This window comes from Cherax quadricarinatus, chromosome 96 (genome assembly GCF_038502225.1).
Source record: "Cherax quadricarinatus isolate ZL_2023a chromosome 96, ASM3850222v1, whole genome shotgun sequence".
Classification (NCBI taxonomy): Eukaryota; Metazoa; Arthropoda; class Malacostraca; order Decapoda; family Parastacidae; genus Cherax; species Cherax quadricarinatus.
In genome coordinates, this window is record NC_091387.1 from 326485 (window position 1) to 352107 (window position 25623).

The 25623-nt window shown below is 39.8% G+C and overlaps 1 protein-coding gene across 3 annotated transcripts in view; it reads right to left on the reverse strand.

The window, feature by feature from the left end:
- Window positions 1-5053: 5053 nt before the first annotated feature.
- The window catches only part of EndoB (SH3 domain containing GRB2 like, endophilin-B), a 67824-nt gene continuing 47254 nt past the window's right edge, over window positions 5054-25623 (reverse strand). The window contains exons 9-10 of one of the 3 annotated variants that reach the window (XM_070104953.1): window positions 15491-15701; window positions 5054-5278 (exon numbers count right to left, since the gene is read on the reverse strand). In XM_070104953.1, the coding sequence (XP_069961054.1) occupies window positions 5168-5278; window positions 15491-15701 (322 nt within the window). In that variant the 3' untranslated portion in view covers window positions 5054-5167. Of the gene's footprint in view, window positions 5279-15490; window positions 15702-23861; window positions 25324-25623 lie in introns of those variants that run through there. The other 2 variants (XM_070104954.1, XM_070104955.1) reach the window with 2 other exon arrangements.

Sequence of the window (25623 nt, forward strand, 5' to 3'; positions counted from 1 at the left end):
CATTCGAGCAGCCTTCTGGAACAAATTAAGTTCGTATCCCGAGGTACCCTGAACAAACAATTTATTCCTGTATCTTTGAATACTTTACATCTATTTACTAATAAATATTTACGAACATAACCATTCAATTTAAATTTATAAATTTTACCATTACCGTGCATATAGCTTTTGGTAGCATTGTAAAATTATAAATATCCATGACGCCAGAGGCATCATGGATATTTACAATTTTAGTTCACCATACCTCAGTGAGAGACGGCCAGTGTGTTAAAAAAATAAGTACAAGTTGTCGTTAACCCCTTTAAGTGTCCAGAACCCCAATATGAAGTGTCCACAGTGTCCAAGAATTTAAAAAAAAAAAAAAAAAAAAGAAAATCCCATGAAATGGTAGAGAATCTTTTTCTGATGGTAATAAAACAAAAAGTATAAAATTTGATGGAAAATTTACGAAATTATGTTTTCGCAAATTTTGCTGTCACTGATATTTACGCATCAGCAACTTTACCCACTTTGAGTCCTATTTTAAGCCAATTACATTGTTCCAGTTGACCAAATTCTTAGCTATTTCACTAGCATGGCTTCCATTTTATCGACCGAGTACAAGAAACCACCCAATTAACTATTTCAACTACCCATTAAAGTGATCAGAAATTGGTAATTTGGCCAATTTCACACAAATTTCAAAATAGGGTCCAGAATAAACAATACAGGCATTCCTGGTACTAAAATAACATTTCCTCTGTTTATTAGTTATGTTTCCAAGCTTTACACATGAATTCCATTTCGAACTGTTATTCACACAAGAAAAAAAAAGATTTACTCTTATGTAGTAATGTTATAATTGTACAAATAATGTCAGCACATTCATGAACGCATATCAGATCAACCAGTTAGATGTGTATTAGACGAGTTACGAGATTTGTGTACTCTGTAATACCAATTCAAGTTAAGGGTACTTCCAGTCCTGAAACCAATCAAAGTCATCTCTATTTCTGTAATATATTTTCTATTCTATCAAATGATCTCAAGAAACCAAGAATACAACCATAAAAACCATCCAAAAATACACCACAACATCTCCATTTTAAACCAAACACAGGGTCACATGACTCAAGAAATCGTAATGACACGATTGCAAACAAACCATACCCCCGGCCGGGATTGAACCCGCGGTCATAGAGTCTCAAAACTCCAGCCCGTCGCGTTAGCCACTAGACCAGCTAGCCACAATAAGATTCATCCAACTAGGTATATTTCTACACCACAGGGTCACAGTTCCTTCCCCCCCACTATGCACTGCATGGGGCAGGATTTTTTATATGGTGGCAATTACTGCACTGACACATTCTCTCATATCTAGACCCAAATTTACCATTCACTGCTTATCTGAGTGAGCTGAGCTCATTGTGTAATTTCACAGCATGGACAGAGACCTCAAACTCCCATACTATTACGGCACAGACGGCAAAGTGGCTAATACTGTAGTTTTCTTAGCGGGCAACTGTTGCTTCCATTATTGTTGAATATATAAGAAAAAAAAAATTTCACTACACTACTGCTGGCTCTAATTTACACACAAAATATGAAACTTGCAATTTATAACTTAAATATTATGATATACAACTATTACTTCTAACTCAACATGTAACTCTGAGAAACTATCTTCATTGTGTGTTTTGTACTCAAAACTGTAATTGTGAAATTTATAAGGCCATATAAACATGTATGTCGTGCCAAATAAGTAAAACTTGCAATTTTGGCTTAAATAGCAACGCTCTTCTTGCTAAATAAGGCAAGTGAAAATTTGTGTATACAATATCGTTAAGGTTCTTTTGATACAAAATTATTAATTTTTACATTAACATAAATTAAAAAATACACCTTTAAACATATAACAGAAAATTTTAGAAAGAACTTAATTTTAAATGAGTTCTTGCTAATTGACCAGTTTTACCTATTTGGCACGACATGTATATATGTATTAACCCTGAAGGAGGAGCAGGGATGATGATGCAGATGAAGGGTAATCTGACTGTCATGTCAACACTTCTGGAGAGATGGTGACTGAGTGACTGTTGGTGAATGTATTTTCTTCTCTGGGTCAACCTACATTGACAGTTTGGATATCTGCAGTTTGAAGGAGCATCTGAACTGTAGTATCAGCACACCCCTGGCAAGACAGTGATGGAATGAGTGATTGTAAAAGTGTTTCCTTTTCAGGTTACCTTGCCTCAGTGGGAGATGGCCAGTGTGTTAAAAAATATAAATAAATATTTTATATGTGCATTAAATTAACTTGTTAAAGCAGAAGGTTGGTAGACAGTAAACAGTGCAGGATGTGCCAGTATTTAGTATCATGTTATAAGTGAAACAGAAGTCTGTTAAATGTTTTGAACTCTGACAGGATTGCTGTTCTTGTCTGTGTAAAAATTAAAAATAACAATAAAAATGAAAATAATAATGAAAATGAAAATAATAATGAAAATGAAAATAATAATAAAATAATGATAATCCTTATTTCCCAAAAAGATAAATTAGCATTACAAAGAGAGTTCAATGTTTATGTCATATATAACAGCCCAAAATTATGGCAAGCAAGTGATACGAAATCTCCATGGGGAAGTGGAACAGAATTCTTCCTCCGTAAGTCATGCGTACTGTAAGAGGCGACTAAAATGCCGGGAGCAAGGGGCTAGTAACCCCTTCTCCTGTATATATTACTAAATTTAAAAGAGAAACTTTCGTTTTTCTTTTTGGGCCACCCTGCCTGGGTGGGATATGGCCGGCGTGTTGAAAGAAAGAAGTGATATGAAAGTTATACACTCTTGTGTCCTTTAGTAAACACTTATTTGTAATTTCTCTGCATTCCTTAGTAGTTTTATCCTGCAATACTACTGTATAATGAGGAAGTTATGCCATGTGAGAGGCAACTTCACCACCCTGCAATACTACTGTATAATGAGGAAGTTATGCCATGTGAGAGGCAACTTCACCACCAACTTAAAATTGCCTATTATCAGAGAAGTTACCAAAATATGTACTACTTATAAAAACCTATCTAATTGTCTACAGGTTCCAAACAGGTATGTGCTTTTAAGTGGTTTATAATTTTCAAAACTACTCAGATAATAGGCCCTTTTAAATTGGTAACACAATAATCTCTTCACATGTTAGATTAATGTTAAGAATTAATCTAAGTCTGCTCGAAATGCCTAGCCATGCTAGGTGTCCTAGTGGCCCCCTCTGTAATTAGTATTTTATAACATGTAAACCACACAATACCCAAAACCTGTAAACCCCACATTGTAACCCTTATAGAGAATAAACTTGAACTGAATTGAATTGAATTGGTATAATTACCTCATTAATCTGGTGCTAGCCTGGTTGACCAGGCTAACACCAGACAAGCCTGGTCATGGCCAGGCTCCGAGAATAGTAAGACTCGAAACTCATCAAAGGTATATCAAAGGTAAGCAATATTTAATATATACAGAGATATTATGAGTTAAAAATTTGTTTATATATATACATTTTAAAGAAGAGCCTAGTTATACACAGTATTTGAGGAAAGACTTTAGCTATGACTACACCACGAAGGTAATAACTATGGTTGCAGTCTTAATCTGTGTCCTTAATGATGCCCTCAGAGAAGTTGGTAAGAATCCCTTACCCAAAGTCAAGAACGCCAGAGACAGCGACTAAAGTGCTTGGAACCAGAAGCTGGTAACCTCTGGTATATGCAATTATTGTATAAACAAAGAAGTATAATACAAAATTTAATTTTTTTCATGGATCACTCTGCTGTGGTATAAAAAGTAAATGTATTAAGAACCAAAAAATTAAATACATATATGGAAGAATTCACAATAAAACAAATGATTTCAAATAAGCAAAATTACCGCAGTGAAAATATGATATAAAACCTGAGACCTTTCATGTGCTTACACACACAACTTCAGATATGTGTGTAAGCACATGAAAGCATTCACGTCTTATTTCCTATTTTCACTGTGTGAATTTTAATATATATATATATATATATATATATATATACTACTATATATATATATATATATATATATATATATATATATACAGTGGACCCCCGGTTAACGATTTTAATCCGTGCAAGAGGGCTCATCGTTATGCGAAATAATCGTTATGCGAATTAATTTTCCCCATAAGAAATAATGGAAATAAAATTAATCCGTGCAAGACGCCCAAAAGTATGAAAAAAAATTTTTTTTACCACATGAAATGTTAATTTTAATACACACAAACTGAAAAAGGCATGCACAATTACATGACACTTACTTTTATTGAAGATCTGGTGATGATTGATGGGATGGGAGGAGGGGAGAGCATTATCTTCTTACTGTTTAGAAGGGGAATCCCCTTCCATTAGGACTTGAGGTAGCAAGTCCTTTTCTGGGGTTACTTCCCTTCTTCTTTTAATGCCACTAGGACCAGCTTCAGAGTCACTGGACCTCTGTCGCACAACAAATCTGTCCATAGAGCTCTGTACCTCCCGTTTCTTCAAGACTTTCCTAAAATGGGCCATAACATTGTCATTGAAATAGTCACCAGCACGGCTTGCAACAGCTGTGTCAGGGTGATTTTCATCTATAAAGGTTTGCAGTTCAAACCACTCTGCACACATTTCCTTAATCTTTGAAGTAGGCACAATGGATTCCACAACTGGCATAGGCTTCTCAGGGTTAGCCCCAAACCCTTCAAAATCTTTCTTAATTTCCATACTAATTCTCACCCTTTTTACCACAGGGTTGGCACTAGAAGCTTTCTTGGGGCCCATGGTCACTTATTTTCCAGAAACACCACCGAAAACACTGTAATAATACGAAATATTCCGAGTGTATGCTTGGATGTTACCGCGGAGGCTGGCTGGTAAACAATGGGACGGCCGGCACATGTGAGGGCACATTGGACGCGTCTCGGACGAAAATCGGTATGCGGGTTTTTAATCGGTATGCGGGGCAAAAATTTTGCGATAAAAGTAATCGTTATGCGGAAAAATCGCTATGCGATGCCATCGTTATGCGGGGGTCCACTGTATATATATATATATATATATATATATATATATATATTTATATATATAGGAAGTGTGTTATTAAGAGAACTAATGAAGTTTTCCAGTTGTTAGTGCTCAGTCATCAAGAGGCTCAAGGTAAGCACCAGGAACACGACCAGTCTGGTTGTCTCGTTTAGCCATGACGAAGTCAGATGACTGGCCACCTTTTTCACAGTACCAAACAATCTGTAAGACACACATAATTAAATAACTTGCACATTTCTGCTTTAACCTATGTACTTATACATCAATCATACTTTTCTTATTTGTTGGCCATGTGTCTAAGAAGAATTATAAACTGAATTACTACAGTACAAGAATAAATTGAGACCTAGCCTGGTCCTGGACCGGGTCATGAGGGCATTGACCCCTGAATCACCCTCCAAATATAATACAGCAAATTTCCAAGGTACTGTCTGCAAAATGTCTCTATGGTAAAGATACCAAGGTGCTGTACACCTTGGTATCTTTACCATAAAGAAGAGTGCTGTACTCTGATCCATAGAGAAAGAGTGCTGTACTCTGATCCATAGAGAAGAGTGCTGTACTCTGATCCATAGAGAAGAGTGCTGTACTCTGATCCATAGAGAAGAGTGCTGTACTCTGATCCATAGAGAAGAGTGCTGTACTCTGATCCATAGAGAAGAGTGCTGTACTCTGATCCATAGAGAAGAGTGCTGTACTCTGATCCATAGAGAAGAGTGCTGTACTCTGATCCATAAAGAAGAGTGCTATATCATCTTGTCAGTACTCTATACCATAACTGCTACCATTACCTGTCTGGCTCTACATCATCATAGAATATTGGTACAGAGGATACCTTTGTTAACCTATTTGCTAACCTCTGGTCCAATTCTTGTGCAGGACCTACTTCCACTACTGGGTCTGCCCATGGTGATGATGTATTCTACTGCTGACCTCATCCAACCTCTACATAAGCAACTATCTTCCTGCCTATGCTTCAGATTCTTCAAGACTATGATAGTAGTGAATACCACCTAGGCCAAGGGAGTGGTTTTATTGTTTTCTACTGTCTCCAGCTTCAACACCTTCAAATACAGTTCCGGAAGGCTGTTCGAGTGCCGATCTGTCTGGGTACCAAATGAATTTTCCCCAACAATTTTCTTTTTGGTTGGCTGATATCACTAACCATCTTGGGCCCCATGGTGACTTATTTAAACAAATATGAAAAAAACACCAAAAAATGCGAGGAAACACGAAATAGCTTACCTGGAGTTTACCTGGAGAGAGTTCCGGGGGTCAACGCCCCCACGGCCCGGTCTGTGACCAGGCCTCCTAGCTTACAGTGAAGTTCTGGTAGGCCGTGTTTGTTTGGTTGAGTGCCAAGCAAATGCTCAACTACCGGGTGATTTATTTACCATACAAATCATTCGAATACCGAATTGTTCAAGTATGGAGTTATCTGAGCACCAAGACTCCACTGTACCTCTGTACTGAACTGATAAATTCACTGGCTAACAAAAGTCTTCATAATAAAGATATGCAAATATTGTACATTTGTCTTATTCATCAATTAACAAATAAGTTACAGTAATGGTTTTTCAACTTACAAACGAGTTGTCTAAAAAAATAAAAGCACAATGGATGCTCATGTACGAAGTGTTCCTAATGGTGATTAATATCGTAAAGCTCTGACTGATTCTTAACCCGTAAACGGTCCAAGCAGATCTACGTTCACATGTGTAGTGCTACAAAAGTAGATCTTCGTTTTTTTTACATATTTTCAAATACAGTGGTCCCTCGTTTTTCGTAATTAATCCGTTCCTGGAGGAGCTACTATAAACGAAATTTACGATTTGTGAATCAATTTTCTCCATAAGAAATAATGTAAATACAATTAATCCGTTCCTGACACCCAGAAGTATTAAAACAAAAAATTTTTTTACATGAAATATAGATGTAGTACATAAACAATACAATGGGAAATGATGAATGAAACATTAACAGCATAACACTTACCTTTATTGGAGATTCTTCTTAGTGTATGGGAGACTGGAGGAAGAGAGAGATTGGATTGTTTATAGTTTGGAAGGGGAATCCCCTTCCAGCAACACCTCAGGTACCAATTGCTTCTCTGGGGTTGCTTCTCTTCTCTGTTTCTTAATGCCACTAGGACCACCTTGAGAGTCACTGGAGTCCTGTCTCACAAAATAACTGTGGAGAGAGCTCTGTTTCTGGCGTCTCTTTAACACTTCCCTAAAATGGCCCAAGACTTTGTCACTGTACATATTTCTCACCTTCTTTACCACAGGCTTGGCACTAGGAGCTTTCTTTGGAGCCATGGTAGCTTATTTAGTAATTGCAAGCACTAAAATGAGTGGAATATTATGAAATATTTCGTAGGAGCACTTGAGGGGACCTTCACTCACTGGTAAACAATGCCAGACTGGCTGGGTAGGGAGGCCTCCCCGGCTCGCACAGTGCGCACGCTTCCCGGACGAACTACTATTTGCGAGTCAACCTATGAAAAGCGAGTCCATGTTTGTACAAAAATACCCCTATGATTGGCGAAATTTACGATTGCCGAGAACTACGAAAAGCGAGGGACCACTGTATAACAAAAAACAAGTAGATCAAAGTTTTTTACACATTTTCAAATGTAAAAAAACAAAAAGAAGATCTACTTTTTTTACAAACTTTCAAATGTTGAAAAAACATATATATACGTTTGGACAAACCATACCCCGGCCGGGATTGAACCTGCGGTCAGAGAGTCTCAAAACTCCAGCCTGTCGCGTTAGCCACTAGACCAGCTAGCCACAATAAGATTCGTCCAACTAGGTATATTTCTACACCATAGGAAGGTTAGCACAGGCACCACTGTGACCACAAATGCAAGTTTTTACAGACGAATCTCCAGCTAGCGTGGCCGTGACGAACTCTAGCTCAAGTCCCTTCACTGCCGCCGGGGTATGGTTTGTTTGCAATCGTGTCATTACGATTTCGTGAGTCATGTTGACGGCAGTGAAGGGACTTGAGCTAGAGTTCGTCACGGCCACGCTAGCTGGAGATTCGTCTGTAAAAACTTGCATTTGTGGTCACAGTGGTGCCTGTGCTAACCTTCCTATGGTGTAGAAATATACCTAGTTGGACGAATCTTATTGTGGCTAGCTGGTCTAGTGGCTAACGCGACGGGCTGGAGTTTTGAGACTCTCTGACCGCGGGTTCAATCCCGGCCGGGGTATGGTTTGTTTGCAATCGTGTCATTACGATTTCATGAGTTACGTTTGGACAGTTTACGGGTTAATTGTCCCACTTGTGTGCGCCTGTGTACCTTGCAACCTTTGTAAGGTGAACACCTTTATAAGAAGTGAGAAATAAATCTAAAGATATATTAGAATTGATAAAAGCCAGACATTTACACTATTATTATACTATACTGAAAGTCATATAAAAATAAAAAAGATGTAAGATAAATAATATATTTCTCTGCAAGGTTACAATGTGTATTTACAACTCAAACCAATTCATTTAAAAACTTAATCTCCAATAATTACTGAGTGTAGATGCCTCACTGGGATTTTTGTGCATTCTAAGGAATTTTTCTTATGTACAGGTCTCTACATTACAGTGCTTCACTAATACAGTGGTTTTCAATTACAGTGGTACCATGGGATACAGACAGCTGAAAAATCGAATAATTATGTAGGTGTATTTATATAAGTGATTTTGTAAGTGTATTTTTGGGGGTCTGAAACAGATTAATCTAATTTACATTATTCCTTATGGGAACAAATTCGTTCGGTATCAGTACTCGAACAACCTTCTGGAACGAAATAAATACGTATCCTGAGATACATCTCTATACCCATTCTTCATTTATTCAGACTTCCTACAATAAATATATTCACTACTCACTATAAGCTAAGGACAGAAATATTTTAACCCTTTCAGGGTCCAAGGCCAAAATCTGAAGTGGTGCCCCAGTGTCCAAGAATTTTCAAGAAAAAACAATTGTTATTTTTTCTTATGAAATGATAGAGAATCTTTTTGTGAATCTAATAAAACAAAAAGTACGAAATTTGATGGAAAATTGACAAAATTATGCTCTCGTGAATTTTGATGTGTCAGCGATATTTACGAATCGGCGATTTTGCCGACTTTGACTCCCATTTTAGGTCAATTACATTATTCCAGTCGACCAAGTTCTTAGCTATTTCACTAGTATTACTTCTATTCTATCGATTGAGCACAAGAAATCGCCAAGTCAACTGTTTTAACTACAAAATAAAGTGACCGGAAATTGGTGATTTGGCCAATTTAACACAAAGTTCAAAATATTCCAATTTCAAAATAGGGTCCAGAATAAACAATGTAGACATTCCTGGCACTAAACTACCATTTCCTCTCTTCATTAGTTATGTTTTGAAGCTTTACAAATGAATTCCATTTTGATTTTTTATTCACATAATGAATTTTTATTCACACCAAAAAATAGATTTACTGTTATGCAATATTGTAATAATTGTATAAATATCATCACCACATTTGTGAATGTATATTAGACCCACCAGCTGGTGTGTATTAGACGTGTGAGGTCGTTTGTTTACTCTTGAACATCGGCAAAAATTTAACATTTCCGCCACTTTGAGCTCAGTTTCAAGCCATTTCCAGTGCTAAAACCAATCAAAATTATCTCTATTTCTGTAATATTTCTTCCATTCTATCAAATGAGACCAAGAAATCACAAATACAACTATAAAAAACATACGAAAAAACACTACAAAGTCGCTGTTTTAATCGAATATCACGGTCTCAGTTTTTTTTCTCTCATTATACACAGTGTGCTGCAGGATTTGTTTTATGTGGTGCACACATACCACATAGTTGTATTCTCTCATATCTAGGCCCAAATTTACCACTCACAGTTTATCAGAGTGAGCTGAGCTCATGACGTAGATCTACGGTTTGGACCCTGAACGTAAAGCCGTAGATCTACGGGCCGGACCCTGAAAAGGTTAAGGTAAATAATGTGTGTACTGAATATGTATTTTATAGGCCTAACTCTATTGCTTGCTTAATATATGATAGTGTAAATATGTTATCTGGCTTTTACATGCATTTGAAAATGATTCACTTTACACTAGTAACCTGAAACCTAACATGCTGCATAAGTAGGGCCTTACAGTAACCTGGAACCTAACCTGCTGCATAAGTAGGTCCCTACAGTAGCCTGGAACCTAACCTGCTGCATAAGTAGGTCCCTACAGTAACCTGGAACCTAACCTGCTGCATAAGTAGGGCCCTACAGTAGCCTGGAACCTAACCTGCTGCATAAGTAGGGCCCTACAGTAACCTGGAACCTAACCTGTTGTATAAGTAGGGCCCTACAGTGGCCTGGAACCTAATCTGCTGCATAAGTGGGGCCCTACAGTAACCTGGAACCTAACCTGTTGTATAAGTAGGGCCAAACAGTAACATGGAACCTAACCTGCTGCATAAGTAGGGTCCTACAGTAACCTGGAACCTAACCTGCTGTATAAATAGGGCCCTACAGTAATGTGGAACCTAACCTGCTGCATAAGTAGGGCCCTACAGTAGCCCAGAACCTAACCTGCTGTATAAGTAGGGCCCTACAGTAACCTGGAACCAAACCTGCTGTATAAGTAGGGCCCTACAGTAGCCTGGAACCTAACCTGCTGTATAAGTAGGGCCAAACAGTAACATGGAACCTAACCTGCTGTATAAGTAGGGCACTACAGTAACCTGGAACCTAACCTGCTGTATAAGTAGGGCCCTAAATTAGCCTGGAACCTAACCTGCTGTATAAGTAGGGCCCTACAGTAACCTGGAACCTAACCTGCTTCATAAGTAGGGCCCTACAGTAACCTGGAACCTAACCTGCTATATAAGTAGGGCCCTACAGTAACCTGGAACTTAACCTGCTGTATAAGTAGGGCCCTATAGTAGCCTGGAACCTAACCTGCTGTATAAGTAGGGCCCTACAGTAACCTGCAACCTAACCTGCTTTATAAGTAGGGCCCTACAGTAACCTGGAACCTAACCTGTTGTATAAGTAGGGCCCTACAGTAACCTGGAACCTAACCTGCTGTACAAGTAGGGCCCTACAGTAACCTGCAACCTAACCTGCTTTATAAGTAGGGCCCTACAGTAACCTGAAACCTAACCTGCTGTATAAGTAGGGCCCTACAGTAGCCTGGAACCTAACCTGCCATGTAAGTAGGGCCCTACATTAGCCTGGAACCTAACATGCTGTATAAGTAGGGCCCTACTGTAGCCTGGAATCTAACCTGTTGTATAAGTAGGGTCCTACAGTAGCCTGGAACCTAACCTGCTGCATAAGTAGAGCCCTACAGTGGCCTGGAACCTAACATGCTGTATAAGTAGGGCCTTACAGTAGCCCAGAATCTAACCTGTTGTATAAGTAAAGCCCTACAGTAGCCAGGAACCAAACCTGCTGCATAAGTAGAGCCCTACAGTAGCCTGGAACCTAACCTGCTGTATAAGTAGGGCCCTACAGTAACCTGGAACCTAACCTGCTGTATAAGTAGGGCCCTACAGTAGCCTGGAACCTAACCTGCTGTATAAGTAGGGTCCTACAGTAGCCTGGAATCTAACCTGTGGAATAAGTAGGGCCAAACAGTAACATGGAACCTAACCTGCTGTATAAGTAGGGCCATACAATAACCTGGAACCTAACCTGCTGTATAAATAGGGCCCTACAGTAGCCTGGAACCTAACCTGCTGTATAAGTAGGGCCCTACAGTAACATGGAACCTAACCTGCTGTATAAGTAGGGCCCTGCAGTAACCTGGAACCTAACCTGCTGTATAAGTAGGGCCCTACAGTAGCCTGGAACCTAACCTGCTGTATATGTAGGGCCCTACAGTAGCCTGGAACCTAACCTGCTGTATAAGTAAGTCCCTACAGTAGCCTGGAACCTAACCTGCTGTATATGTAGGGCCCTACAGTAGCCTGGAACGTAACCTGCTGTATAAGTAGGGCCCTACAGTAATTTGGAACCTAACCTGCTATATAAGTAGGGTCCTACAGTAGCCTGGAACCTAACCTGTGGAATAAGTAGGGCCAAACAGTAACATGGAACCTAACCTGCTGTATAAGTAGGGCCCTACAGTAGCCTGGAACCTAACCTGCTGTATAAGTAGGGCCCTACAGTAGCCCAGAACCTAACCTGCTATATAAGTAGGGCCCTACAGTAACCTGGAACCTAACCTGCAGTATAAGTAGGGCCCTGCAGTAACCTGGAACCTAACCTGCTGTATAAGTAGGGCCCTACAGTAACATGGAACCTAACCTGCTGTATAAGTAGGTCCCTACAGTAACCTGGAACCTAACCTGCTGTATAAGTAGGGCCCTACAGTAGCCTGGAACCTAATCTGCTGTATAAGTAGGGCCCTACAGTAGCCTGGAACCTAACCTGCTGTATATGTAGGGCCCTACAGTAGCCTTGAACATAACCTGCTGTATAAGTAGGGCCCTACAGTAATGTGGAACCTAACCTGCTGTATAAGTAGGTTAGGTTCCACATTACTGTAGGGCCCTACTTATACAGCAGGTTAGGTTCCAGGCTACTGTAGGGCCCTACTTATACAGCAGGTTAGGTTCCAGGTTACTGTAGGGCCCTACTTATACTGTAGGGCCCTACTTATAAGTAGGGCCCTACAGTAGCCTGGAACCTAACCTGCTGTATAAGTAGGGCCCTACAGTAGCCTGGAACCTAACCTGCTGCATAAGTAAGGCCCTACAGTAGCCTGAAACCTAACCTGCTGTATAAATAGGGCCCTATAGTAATGTGGAACCTAACCTGCTGTATAAGTAGGGCCTTACAGTAGCCTGGAACCTAACCTGCTGTATAAGTAGGGTCCTATAGTAGCCTGGAACCTAATCTGCTGTATAAGTAGGGCCCTACAGTAGCCTGGAGTGTAACTTGCTGTATATGTAGGGCCCTACAGTAGCCTGGAATGTAACCTGCTGTATAAGTAGGGCCCTACAGTAATGTGGAACCTAACCTGCTGTATAAGTAGGGCCCTACAGTAACATGAAACCTAACCTGCTGTATAAGTAGGTCCCTACAGTAACCTGGAACCTAACCTGCTGTATAAGTAGGGCCCTACAGTAGCCTGGAACCTAATCTGCTGTATAAGTAGGGCCATACAGTAGCCTGGAACCTAACCTGCTGTATATGTAGGGCCCTACAGTAGCCTGGAATGTAACCTGCTGTATAAGTAGGGCCCTACAGTAATGTGGAACCTAACCTGCTGTATAAGTAGGGCCCTACAGTAACATGGAACCTAACCTGCTGTATAAGTAGGTCCCTACAGTAACCTGGAACCTAACCTGCTGTATAAGTAGGGCCCTACAGTAGCCCAGAACCTAACCTGCTGTATACGTAGAGCCCTACAGTAGCCTGGAACCTAATCTGCTGCATAAGTAGAGCCCTACAGTGCCCCAGAACCTAACCTGCTGTATAAGCAGGGCCCTACAGTAGCCTGGAACCTAACCTGCTGTTTAAGTAGGGCAAAACAGTAATATGGAACCTAACCTGCTGTATAAGTGGGGCCAAACAATAACCTGGAACCTAACCTGCTGTATAAATAGGGCCCTACAGTAGCCTGGAACCTAACCTGCTGTATAAATAGGGCCCTACAGTAGCCTGGAACCTAACCTGCTGTATAAGTAGGGCCCTACAGTAACCTGGAACCTAACCTGCTGTATAAGTAGGGCCCTACAGTAACCTGGAACCTAACCTGCTGTTTATGTAGGGCCCTACAGTAGCCTGGAACCTAACCTGCTGTATAAGTAGGGCCCTACATTAGCCTGGAACCTAACCTGCTGTATAAGTAGGGCCCTACAGTAGCCTTGAACCTAACCTGCTGTATAAGTATGGCCCTATAGTAGCCTGGAACTTAACCTACTGTATAAGTAGGGCCCTACAGTAACCTGGAACCTAATCTGCTGCATAAGTAGGGCCCTACAGTAGCCTGGAGGCTAACCTGCTGCATAAGTAGGGCCCTACAGTAGCCCAGAACCTAACCTGTTGTATAAGTAGAGCCCTACCGTAGCCTGGAACCTAACCTGCTGCATAAGTAGAGCCCTACAGTAACCTGGAACCTAACCTGCTGTATAAGCAGGGTCCTACAGTAGCCCAGAACCTAACCTGATGTATAAGTAGAGCCCTACAATAGCCTGGAACCTAACCTGCTGTATAATCAGGGCCCTACAGTAGCCCGCAACCTAACCTGCTGTATAAGCGAGAGCCTACAGTAGCCCGGAACCTAACCTGCTGTATAAACGGGGCCCTCCTGTACTGCATTTGAACAAGACTAAAACGTGATGATGGGAAATGGTATAAAACACTAACATATAGAAAAAATGGCATGAATGCAATATTATGCAACCCTTTATTGACCATGTTTCACATACACACAACGTGCTTTATTAGGTTACAATCACATCTGTATGTGTGTCAGGATGGAACAGTGTGTGTCAGGATGGAACAGTGTGTGTCAGGATGGAACAGTGTGTGTCAGGATGGAACAGTGTGTGTCAGGATGGAACAGTGTGTGTCAGGATGGAACAGTGTGTGTCAGGATGGAACAGTGTGTGTCAGGATGGAACAGTGTGTGTCAGGGAACAGTGTGTGTCAGGATGGAACAGTGTGTGTCAGGATGGAACAGTGTGTGTCAGGATGGAACAGTGTGTGTCAGGATGGAACAGTGTGTGTCAGGATGGAACAGTGTGTGTCAGGATGGAACAGTGTGTGTCAGGATGGAACAGTGTGTGTCAGGATGGAACAGTGTGTGTCAGGATGGAACAGTGTGTGTCAGGATGGAACAGTGTGTGTCAGGATGGAACAAAGTGCATTAGGATGGAACAAAGTTTGTTTTTCTCACCAACAAGCAACACATCTAGTCACATATTTACATAAATATTTTTTACTCTGTACATAAATTTAGCCAAACCCTCATATATTTACCTTGCAGTATTACAAAGTTGATTTCTTTCTTCAGTATTACAGAAGAATGCAGTTTAGGTGTAATAAAATATTGTTAAGCAGAGAAGAAAACCACTAACTTGCTTAATAAACTTTTCTTAATATTAAAAGGTGATTTTCTTTCCCCTCACTGTTTTCTAAATTAAATCAAACTCTTTTTTTACTTTGAAAGCATTCATGAAGGCCTGAAAAATTAAGCTCACTTAATTTTCAAACGAATTCAGTTAATTGTTTGTTATTGTGACAATCACAGCAAAAACAAACTCGACTATAGCCACCACAATCACCATTGCTACCTCCACCCCCGCTCTGGTAAGCTGTAAAATTGGTTTGCTGTAATTAAAGAGAATTGTAATGAATATATCCTTCAGGAAAACACACAATACAGTGTAATATCTTACCTCGTTCATCATGAGGCTCATTTCGTCTCTGCTCATGGCATCGTAATCGCAGACAACTTTTGCTCGCCTCCAAGAACCTCCTTCCTCGCCTTCTTTCACTCCGTTTTCCTTAGCGGTGAGAGATGCATTAGTTTCTGGGATGGAGGAAGCTTTCACTGGCACACCTGAAGCTGTTGTTGCCCCTGCGGTGTCATCGGTGCTCAGGGAGAGGCTATGTACAATAAAAAACTCTTGATAACAAAAATCCAGGGGAGAAAACAGTGTCCAGAAAGTCCCTAATTTACAAACAAAGGAAGCTTCTGGTTTTCAGCTTACAAACAAGTTGTTTTGCTCAATAATAACCCACATGGAGGCAGAAACTCAGAAGATTCATTGATCTGTATATTTCAATCTCCTTCTGGGATCTTCAGAAGGGGATTGAAATATACAGACCAATTAATCTGAGTTTTTGTCTCCATGTGGGTTATAACTAAGCAGTAACAAGGGTTTATTATATTTTAGTTATCCACAAGTTGTTTTGTATTGAGAACAAGGAAAGTTATGCCTCGCATGTTGCTACTGCAACATGTGAGGCATAACTGTCCTACTGCAACATGTGAGGTATAACTGTCCTACTGCAACATGTGAGGTATAACTGTCCTACTGCAACATGTGAGGTATAACTGTCCTACTGCAACATGTGAGGTATAACTGTCCTACTGCAACATGTGAGGTATAACTGTCCTACTGCAACATGTGAGGCATAACTGTCCTACTGCAACATGTGAGGTATAACTGTCCTACTGCAACATGTGAGGCATAACTGTCCTACTGCAACATGTGAGGTATAACTGTCCTACTGCAACATGTGAGGTATAACTGTCCTACTGCAACATGTGAGGTATAACTGTCCTACTGCAACATGTGAGGTATAACTGTCCTACTGCAACATGTGAGGCATAACTGTCCTACTGCAACATGTGAGGCATAACTGTCCTACTGCAACATGTGAGGTATAACTGTCCTACTGCAACATGTGAGGCATAACTGTCCTACTGCAACATGTGAGGCATAACTGTCCTACTGCAACATGTGAGGTATAACTGTCCTACTGCAACATGTGAGGTATAACTGTCCTACTGCAACATGTGAGGCATAACTGTCCTACTGCAACATGTGAGGTATAACTGTCCTACTGCAACATGTGAGGCATAACTGTCCTACTGCAACATGTGAGGCATAACTGTCCTACTGCAACATGTGAGGTATAACTGTCCTACTGCAACATGTGAGGCATAACTGTCCTACTGCAACATGTGAGGTATAACTGTCCTACTGCAACATGTGAGGCATAACTGTCCTATTGCAACATGTGAGGTATAACTGTCCTACTGCAACATGTGAGGCATAACTGTCCTACTGCAACATGTGAGGCATAACTGTCCTACTGCAACATGTGAGGCATAACTGTCCTACTGCAACATGTGAGGTATAACTGTCCTACTGCAACATGTGAGGTATAACTGTCCTACTGCAACATGTGAGGCATAACTGTCCTACTGCAACATGTGAGGTATAACTGTCCTACTGCAACATGTGAGGCATAACTGTCCTACTGCAACATGTGAGGCATAACTGTCCTACTGCAACATGTGAGGCATAACTGTCCTACTGCAACATGTGAGGTATAACTGTCCTACTGCAACATGTGAGGCATAACTGTCCTACTGCAACATGTGAGGCATAACTGTCCTACTGCAACATGTGAGGCATAACTGTCCTACTGCAACATGTGAGGTATAACTTTCCTACTGCAACATGTGAGATATAACTGTCCTACTGCAACATGTGAGGCATAACTGTCCTACTGCAACATGTGAGGTATAACTTTCCTACTGCAACATGTGAGATATAACTGTCCACAGGGCCCCTAGTAGCACTAAGCAGCTCAGTGCTACTAAGGCCCCATAGTCCCGTTTCGCACGCTGAGAGTTCAGGTTCGATTCCCAGCAGGGGTGGAAACATTGGATGCATTTCCTCACACCTGTTGTCCTGTTCACTTAGCAAGTAGGTACCTGGGTGTTAGTTGACTGGTGTGGGTTGCATCCTGGGAGACAAGCTGAAGACCCCAATGGAAATAAGACAGACACTCTCGATGATGCACTACCTTTCTTGGATTATCCTGGGTGACTAACCCTCCAGGATTAAGAATCCAAACCAAATCTTAAGACTAACTGTTTCCTAAGTGACCTGGTTGTAAGCACAGAGGTGTTGTTATTTTAGGTAGGTTAAAAACATATAATGTATATATAAATAGAGGTGCAACCTTCATATATATTCATGTGCTTTCACTTTTGTTATCTGCTGAAGAGGACCCGTAGGGGGATCAAAAAATACAGACCAATTCATTTTCTGAGTTTGTCTTCATGTGGGCTATTATTGAGCATTAACAAGTGTTCATTATACAGTGGACCCCCGCTTAACGATCACCTCCAAATGCGACCAATTATGTAAGTGTATTTATGTATGTGCGTTTGTACGTGTATGTTTGGGGGTCTGAAATGGACTAATCTACTTCACAATATTCCTTATGGGAAAAAATTCGGTCAGTACTGGCACCTGAACATACTACTGGAATGAAAAAAGTTCGTTAACCGGGGGTCCACTGTACTTCTGTTGGCTATTCATAGATACATGCATATACAGTTGACCCTCACCTAACAATATTAATTGGTACCCGAGAACGAATATCGTTAGGCGAGTTTTTTAGCGTTAGCCGAGGCAAAATGTTAGCATTAAAATGTATCGTTAGGCGAATTTAACGATATGCGATGCGTTCGTTAGGCGAAGGTCCACTGTATACATAAATATATGCTTTTTAACTCAATGGCCATCTTCTGCCAAGGTAGAAGACCCAGAGGAAACATATTCACCATCATTCATTCAATTGCTGAGATCACAATCAGATTATCCTCTGCAACATCCCATCCCTTCTTCAGAGTGAAAGTTGCACTGCACTCTAAAGGAGGGGTGGGGATTTAGGGAAACCTGAATCCTTTAAGAAAAGTTATATTGTTCACACTCCAGCAGAATGTCCCTTAAAAACCACATGTCTCCACTCTAAACACACTTACATAATCCTTCTAGTTGCTAACGCATCAGTCTGGAGTTTTAAGACAATCTTACTGCGGGTTCAAGCCCCACCAGTGGTATGGTTTGTCTGCAATTGTGTCACTACAATTTCATGAGTCTAGATGCTCAAGCCCCTAAAATTCAAAGCCTTCTTACTGGACAACTCCTCCTGAGACAACTCCTTTCCTTCCTATCCCTGATTTATGTAACTGTCAACCTATCCCTCTCAATCCTCTCTACATGCCCAAACCACCTCAACTACCCCTCCTCAGTCCTCCGAGTTATAACTCTTGGTTACCCCACAGCACCTTATGATATGCTACGAATTCTCTGCATAACATTCACACCACACACTGCCCTCAAACATCCCTCTGCTGCCTCATACCCATATAAAAGTGTTGATCCTACTATGGTACATTCTCTCTTTTTCTCCGTAGACAAACTTTTCTTTCCCCAGATGCTTCACCCCATCACTTACCTTTTTTCTTTGTCTAGTCTATGATTCACCTCATCTTTCATAGACCCATCTGCATACAGATCCACTCTCAAATAACTGAATACATTCATCTTCTCCAGACTTCATTTCTCATATATATTCCATCTTTCATTACCTAGATTTTCTGTTATTACTTTCATCACTTTTTTTTCTATGCTCACTTTTAATTTCATACTTTTACATACCCAAAATCCTTCAGTAAACTTTGCAATGTCTATTCAGATTTTCCCCAGAATCTCATTGGCAAAGAGCAATTGTCACAGTTCCCACTTTGCATATTTGTTATATTCATTACAATTAGTGTTCTTTTATCCCATGTCTCTCTCTAATGTCTCTGTACAGATATACAGTGGTACCCCCAAGTTTTGGCCATAATTCGTTCCAGAAGGCTGTTCGAGTGCCGTTACCGAACGAATTTGTTAGCATAAGAAATAATGTAAATTAGAGTAGTCCATTTCAGGCCCCCAAAAATACACTCACAAAAGTACTTACAATAGTACACTTACATAAGTGTTTAAGTTGGGAGGCGGTCGAAACTCAGGGTACCACTGTATGTACAATGAACTCAGATTAAGCTGTAATAAACAACTGTCAATGAATATACAGAATATACAATGAATATACAGAAGCTCAGCTGCTGAGCCTCTAATAGAGAAGCACTACTTCCAAGACGTCTCTATTAGAAGATCAGCAGCCGAGGTGGTACAGTGTCGGATTGTCAATTTATGTACGTATAGCAGTTTGCACCCCCCCTCCATTATTCTGTTTATTTATATATGTACACCGTTGACTATGCCTATTATGCTCTGTCAGTCTTAGATTTCAGCTTGGCTTGCCATAGCTACTATCAATACCATCCAGTCTTGTAACACTATGCATATATACTCTATTTTGTGGTAATAGAAGATTCGTCTGTGTATGTGTAAATATATGTACAGTAGTACAAAACAAACTGCTTGTTGCACCTCAAACCATTTATTCTTGGCTATTGGCAAGTGATAAAAAGCTGTATCTGCTAGATATAACCTTCCTTACCTAATATATTACAAAGTTTAAATAAAACACTTGTATAAAACTTTCAACATAATATTCACTGTGTTACCCCCTTCTACTGTATAAATTACTAAATGTAAAATGAAGAGAAACTTTATGAGTTTTTATTCTTCGAGTCACCTCGCCTCAGTGGGAGACCACCTATATGTTGAAAACAGAATCTCAATACTGTACCATACATTGCCATAACTGCACAATCCTACGCTTTTTAGAGATGTATCTACCTGAGGTCTTTCTACAACTGTGCTGGGAGAAAACTTGCTAAACTCCAGTAACTAATGCACCTTACAGCTTGACAACTACTCACTGCCCTACTGAAGTCTCTCACTTCAGGCTGATATATTTCAACACTGTATATAATCCATCCTGTGTGATGGAATATTATTGGAAAACACAGCTAGCTTTTGTTCTCTCACTGTAATTATCATACAGAATACAGTGGACCCCCGCTTTACGATCACCTCCCAATGCGACCAATTATGTACGTGTATGTTTGGGGGTCTGAAATGGACTAATCTAATTCACAATATTCCTTATGGGAACAAATTCGGTCAGTACTGGCACCTGAACATACTTCTGGAATGAAATAATATCGTAAACCGGGGGTCCACTGTATTATAGCAGCATACTGTGAATGTTCCCACTGTATAACTATCATACAGAATAGTGTAGCAACACATTGCTTGTGTATTCAATTTTGCTAAATACAAAAAAATAAATAAAAAAAATTACAATTATTATTATAATCAATATTAAAATCAATTTAAGCACTAAACCAATATCTCCACTAAGGTATGGCCATAGACTGGTAGATTGCCCCAGCACTGTGTATATTCTGCAGATTCCTAACAGTTTGCTAGGTAGAGAAAGACTGAGGAGGAGCGGAGACATGTTGCAGTTCTTGAACTATAGTACTGGCACACCTCTGGCAAGACAGTGATGGAGTGAGTGATGATTAAAGTGTTTCTTCTTTTTCGTGTCACCCTGCCCAGGTGGGACACACCCGATGTTTTAAAAATATGAATGATGGTTTGATGGAAGAAGGATTATAACTGATGCAAAAAAAAACCACTGGTGCACATTAACCCTTAAACGGTCCAAACGTATATAGTATACGTTCACTCGCGTAGCGCCCCAAATTTTTTGAGGAAAAAAAAAATCTTTTCTTTTAAAAGGAAAAAAGAGCATATGGTACCCAGGCATCCCCAATTATTTTAATATGGAGCACAGTGAGTGCACACACCCATTCTCTCATGTCTAGGTGACTCAGGCTTATTGTGGCAATGTTGAATGAATGACAAAGAAAACGTATATATATGTTTGGGGCGCTACGCGCGTGAACGTATATACACGTTTGGACCGTTTAAGGGTTAAGGAGAGGCAGTGAGAGGAGGACAGAGTAAAGGAGCATGTCAGGATACTGAAATACCTTATACAGTGCTGATTAATAAAAATGAAACAATCAATCCCATAGAAAAAGATCTGACCTCAGACTGTTTGATGACCCTAAGATTGCCAGTCTGTCCCTCTTCTACTAAACCACAGAGTAATTACTTAGGGAAGCTATAACTTGAAACAGTTATAACTTCAGGCATTTGTAGTTTGCAAAACCTATAACTTGGGGAATCTATAACTGGGGGAATCTATAACTGGGGGAATCTATAACTGGGGGAATCTATAACTGGGGGAATCTATAACTGGGGGAATCTATAACTGGGGGAATCTATAACCTTTGGGGAATCTATAATCTTTGGGGAATCTATAATCTTTGGGGAATCTATAATCTTTGGGGAATCTATAACCTTTGGGGAACCTATAACCTTTAGGGAATCTACAACTTGGGGAAGCTACAACTTGGGGAAGCTACAACTTGGGGAAGCTACAACTTGGAAACATTTGTAACCTATGGTGTTGGGAGCCTCCGATATCTTTCCATTTCTCCTTGAAACACTTCAGATTTATATTTTCTTGGGTATTAGAAAGGTATTACAGAAATATGGACACACGATCTATGATAATATATTTTGATTCTGTGTTAAAATTATTATACACTACAGTATTATACTTTCTGATTATTAATGGAAATATAGCTAAAATGTCTGGAAACTGCAGATATTTAATATAAATCAGTTTAAATATACGTATATGGAAAATACAATACGCAAAGACAGAGAATCTACTACGTATCTAAAAATTATTTTTCTAAAAGAATTAAAATTAAAGTTAAAACTACATTAATGTCATCTACATACTACTGTTTCAGAATAAATTTTAGTAATTTTATTTATTGCCTGATTTTACAATAAAGTAAATGATTACTGAAGTCAATACAGTGGAACCTTGGTATGCGACCTTAATTCATTCCAGAAGGCTGTTCGAGTGCTGCTCCGCCGTTTGAGTAGCGAACAAGTTCTTCCCAACCAATTTTCTGTTTGGTTGGCTGTTATCACTAATCTTCATAGGCCCCATGGTGACTTATTTATACAATATAAAAAAACACCAAAAAATGCGAAGAAACATGAAATAGTTAACAGCGATGCTCTGGCAGGTTATATTTGTTTGGATGAGTGCTGAGCTTTGTTTGAGTAGGGAGCTGGTCGCATACTGAGGTTCCACTGTACATCATTCAAGTACAAACTATTAAATCCAGCTCCTGGTTTTAAGAGACTGTTAGAGTAGAGGGACCAGGATCTGAGGATTCTGAGTTCTGGGATCCTACATTTAAGAGTTCTAGATTTGAGGATTTTGGATTCAAGGGTCCTGGATTCGAGTCTTGGATTCCAGAGTCCTGGATTCCAGAGTCTTGAATTCCAGAGTCTTGGATTCCAGAGTCCTGGATTCCAGAGTCTTGAATTCCAGAGTCTTGGATTCCAGAGTCCTGGATTCCAGAGTCTTGAATTCCAGAGTCCTGGATTCCAGAGTCCTGAATTCCAGAGTCTTGGATTCCAGAGTCCTGGATTTGAGAATCTGTACCAGTACAATTCCCTAAAATACATTACCCATGAATAGGTCAAGCAATAGGGATTTTCCATGCCCCTTAATCCAGGCATCCCTCCACAGCAGTAGGGGCTTGAAATATGTACCTGCACTAGTTAATTATGTCTCCATTACTAGATGAACTTAGGTATGAAACCAATCATGTGACTACAAGCTACAGCAACCTTAGGGTTCAAAACTAGTTTAACTTTTAACGCATATTCAATCACAATACTGTACTTGCATATCACATTACAATATCACTTCACAGGATAAGGTAACAATGGTATGACAAATGTTCATACTTTATAACAATTCCTTTCTCAGGACACAATAACAACCCTACGTTCTTATTTACTTAACAATAAGTAAAACTATCACAGATGTTCTTTATGTCAACAGTAAACTTATAATACATGACAAGAGACAGATTAATAAGAGAATGCTTTTGAGAAGACTATATAGGAATGTAATAATATGACGATAATAATAGTTCTAGACAAGCGTTTTATTTGTGTGTGACTGTTGGTTACTTATGAGGGGTGATCTTGGCTGCCAGAGTAGTGCATCTCTCTCCTGCTTAGTGCATGGAGGATCCAGCCTCCACAACTCTTGTGTTGAATGACCCATGTGGGTTTAATGCCTCAGATGAATACAATAATCACAATGGGGTGGCTGGGGTTACTACCAGTCTTACTTTATATCCTGGGTGAATGTTAGTGACTGGTGATGCTGGGGTTACTACCAGTCTTACTTTATATCCTGGGTGAATGTTAGTGACTGGTGATGTTGGGGTTACTACCAGTCTTACTTTATATCTTGGGTGAATGTTAGTGACTGGTGATGCTGGGGTTACTACCAGTCTTACTTTATATCTTGGGTGAATGTTAGTGACTGGTGATGCTGGGGTTACTACCAGTCTTACTTTATATCTTGGGTGAATGTTAGTGACTGGTGATGCTGGGGTTACTACCAGTCTTACTTTATATCTTGGGTGAATGTTAGTGACTGGTGATGCTGGGGTTACTACCAGTCTTACTTTATATCTTGGGTGAATGTTAGTGACTAGTGATACTGGGGTTATTACCAGTCATTCTCCCACTAACACTTCACACACTCCTGCTACATACACACTAAAAGTCCTTCTCATATAAGAGGATTAACTTATCCCTCAAAATGTTAGTAGACTAAGCTCTATCAAATCTTTATACCATCTGAGTGTATTTTCTCTACCTCTACTTCTCCCTCGGATGTGTATGTACGCTACAAGTGATTTTAAATTATTTCATTTATGGAGAGACGCTAAACCTGTAGGGATGGGAGGGGTTCATACAGTATCCGACAAATGGGAGGTAATCATGTAGTTACAATTTCTTGAATCAAGAATTCTTAGATAATAACCCGCAAATAGGAGAGAGAACCTTATGGCGACATTTCGGTATGACTTGGACCATTTTGTGTTAGTGTGACAATGTAAATGGTCATACAGAAACATATTGGTAAGCTTTTCTCTCCTATTTGTGGGTTATTTGTGTATTGTTCCGGTCAGGGAAATGTGCCTTTTTGTTCTTCAAAGAACTCTTCACTAACACCAAGGCACTTCTCTTGAAAACTTTTTAATTTTAACATATTCTTGTACGTATTTAAGTACATATAATAAATTTGAAAAGCCCTTCACAAAAGTGTGTGAAAAACATAAGAATAATTCCCTAGTAGATGCTTGAGTATTTGTTCAACTGTAACTTATTCAAGGTGGCAGGGATGAGAGCTTTGATACTAGTGAATGGATCTTTATACAAGAAACTGGCATTACCCTCCCCTTCCTCATCTCAAACCTTGTATCTCCTAATATTCCAAAAGCTTTGCAACCCCTACAGATTAAGTGCTTCCCTAAGAATATAATTTAAATGATGCTGCATCGTAAACACACAAACATAAAATCTAACTGCAACATTTAGGGAGGATCTTGCATGCACCAGCCTTCTATTACTACCGTAAAGGCATACATGATATGGACAGATAGAAATATCACTAATAAGGCCAGTAATAACACTGGAAATAAGATTACAGAGTTTAACAATCAAACATGCTAGGCTAGGGTGAAGATGGGGATTGCAAGTCAATTTCTTCGTCATTTATTTGGAAAACTGGGACACTGTTGTCAAAAGCTCCGACTGCCGAGGGGTTGAAGGGGACACTGAAATAAAGAGAGAGGGAAGACTCATCAGAAAACAGCAAACACAGTGGGTTTAGTGTTCTCCTGTTATCCTGCCCTCTTGATTTCCGTGTGTGTAACTTGTCGTGTTAAGACTGTGATGTTTCACATTTCACTGCACAGCTGCATGCAATACACATTAACATCAGATACCAATAGTAATTCTTGCTACATATTTTTATTACCTAACTGTATTAAACCAGTGTAATGCTGAAGAGTATCTACCTAATGAGTGCAATTTTCTCTTATTTACATCCACATTATTACTATTATTATTATTAT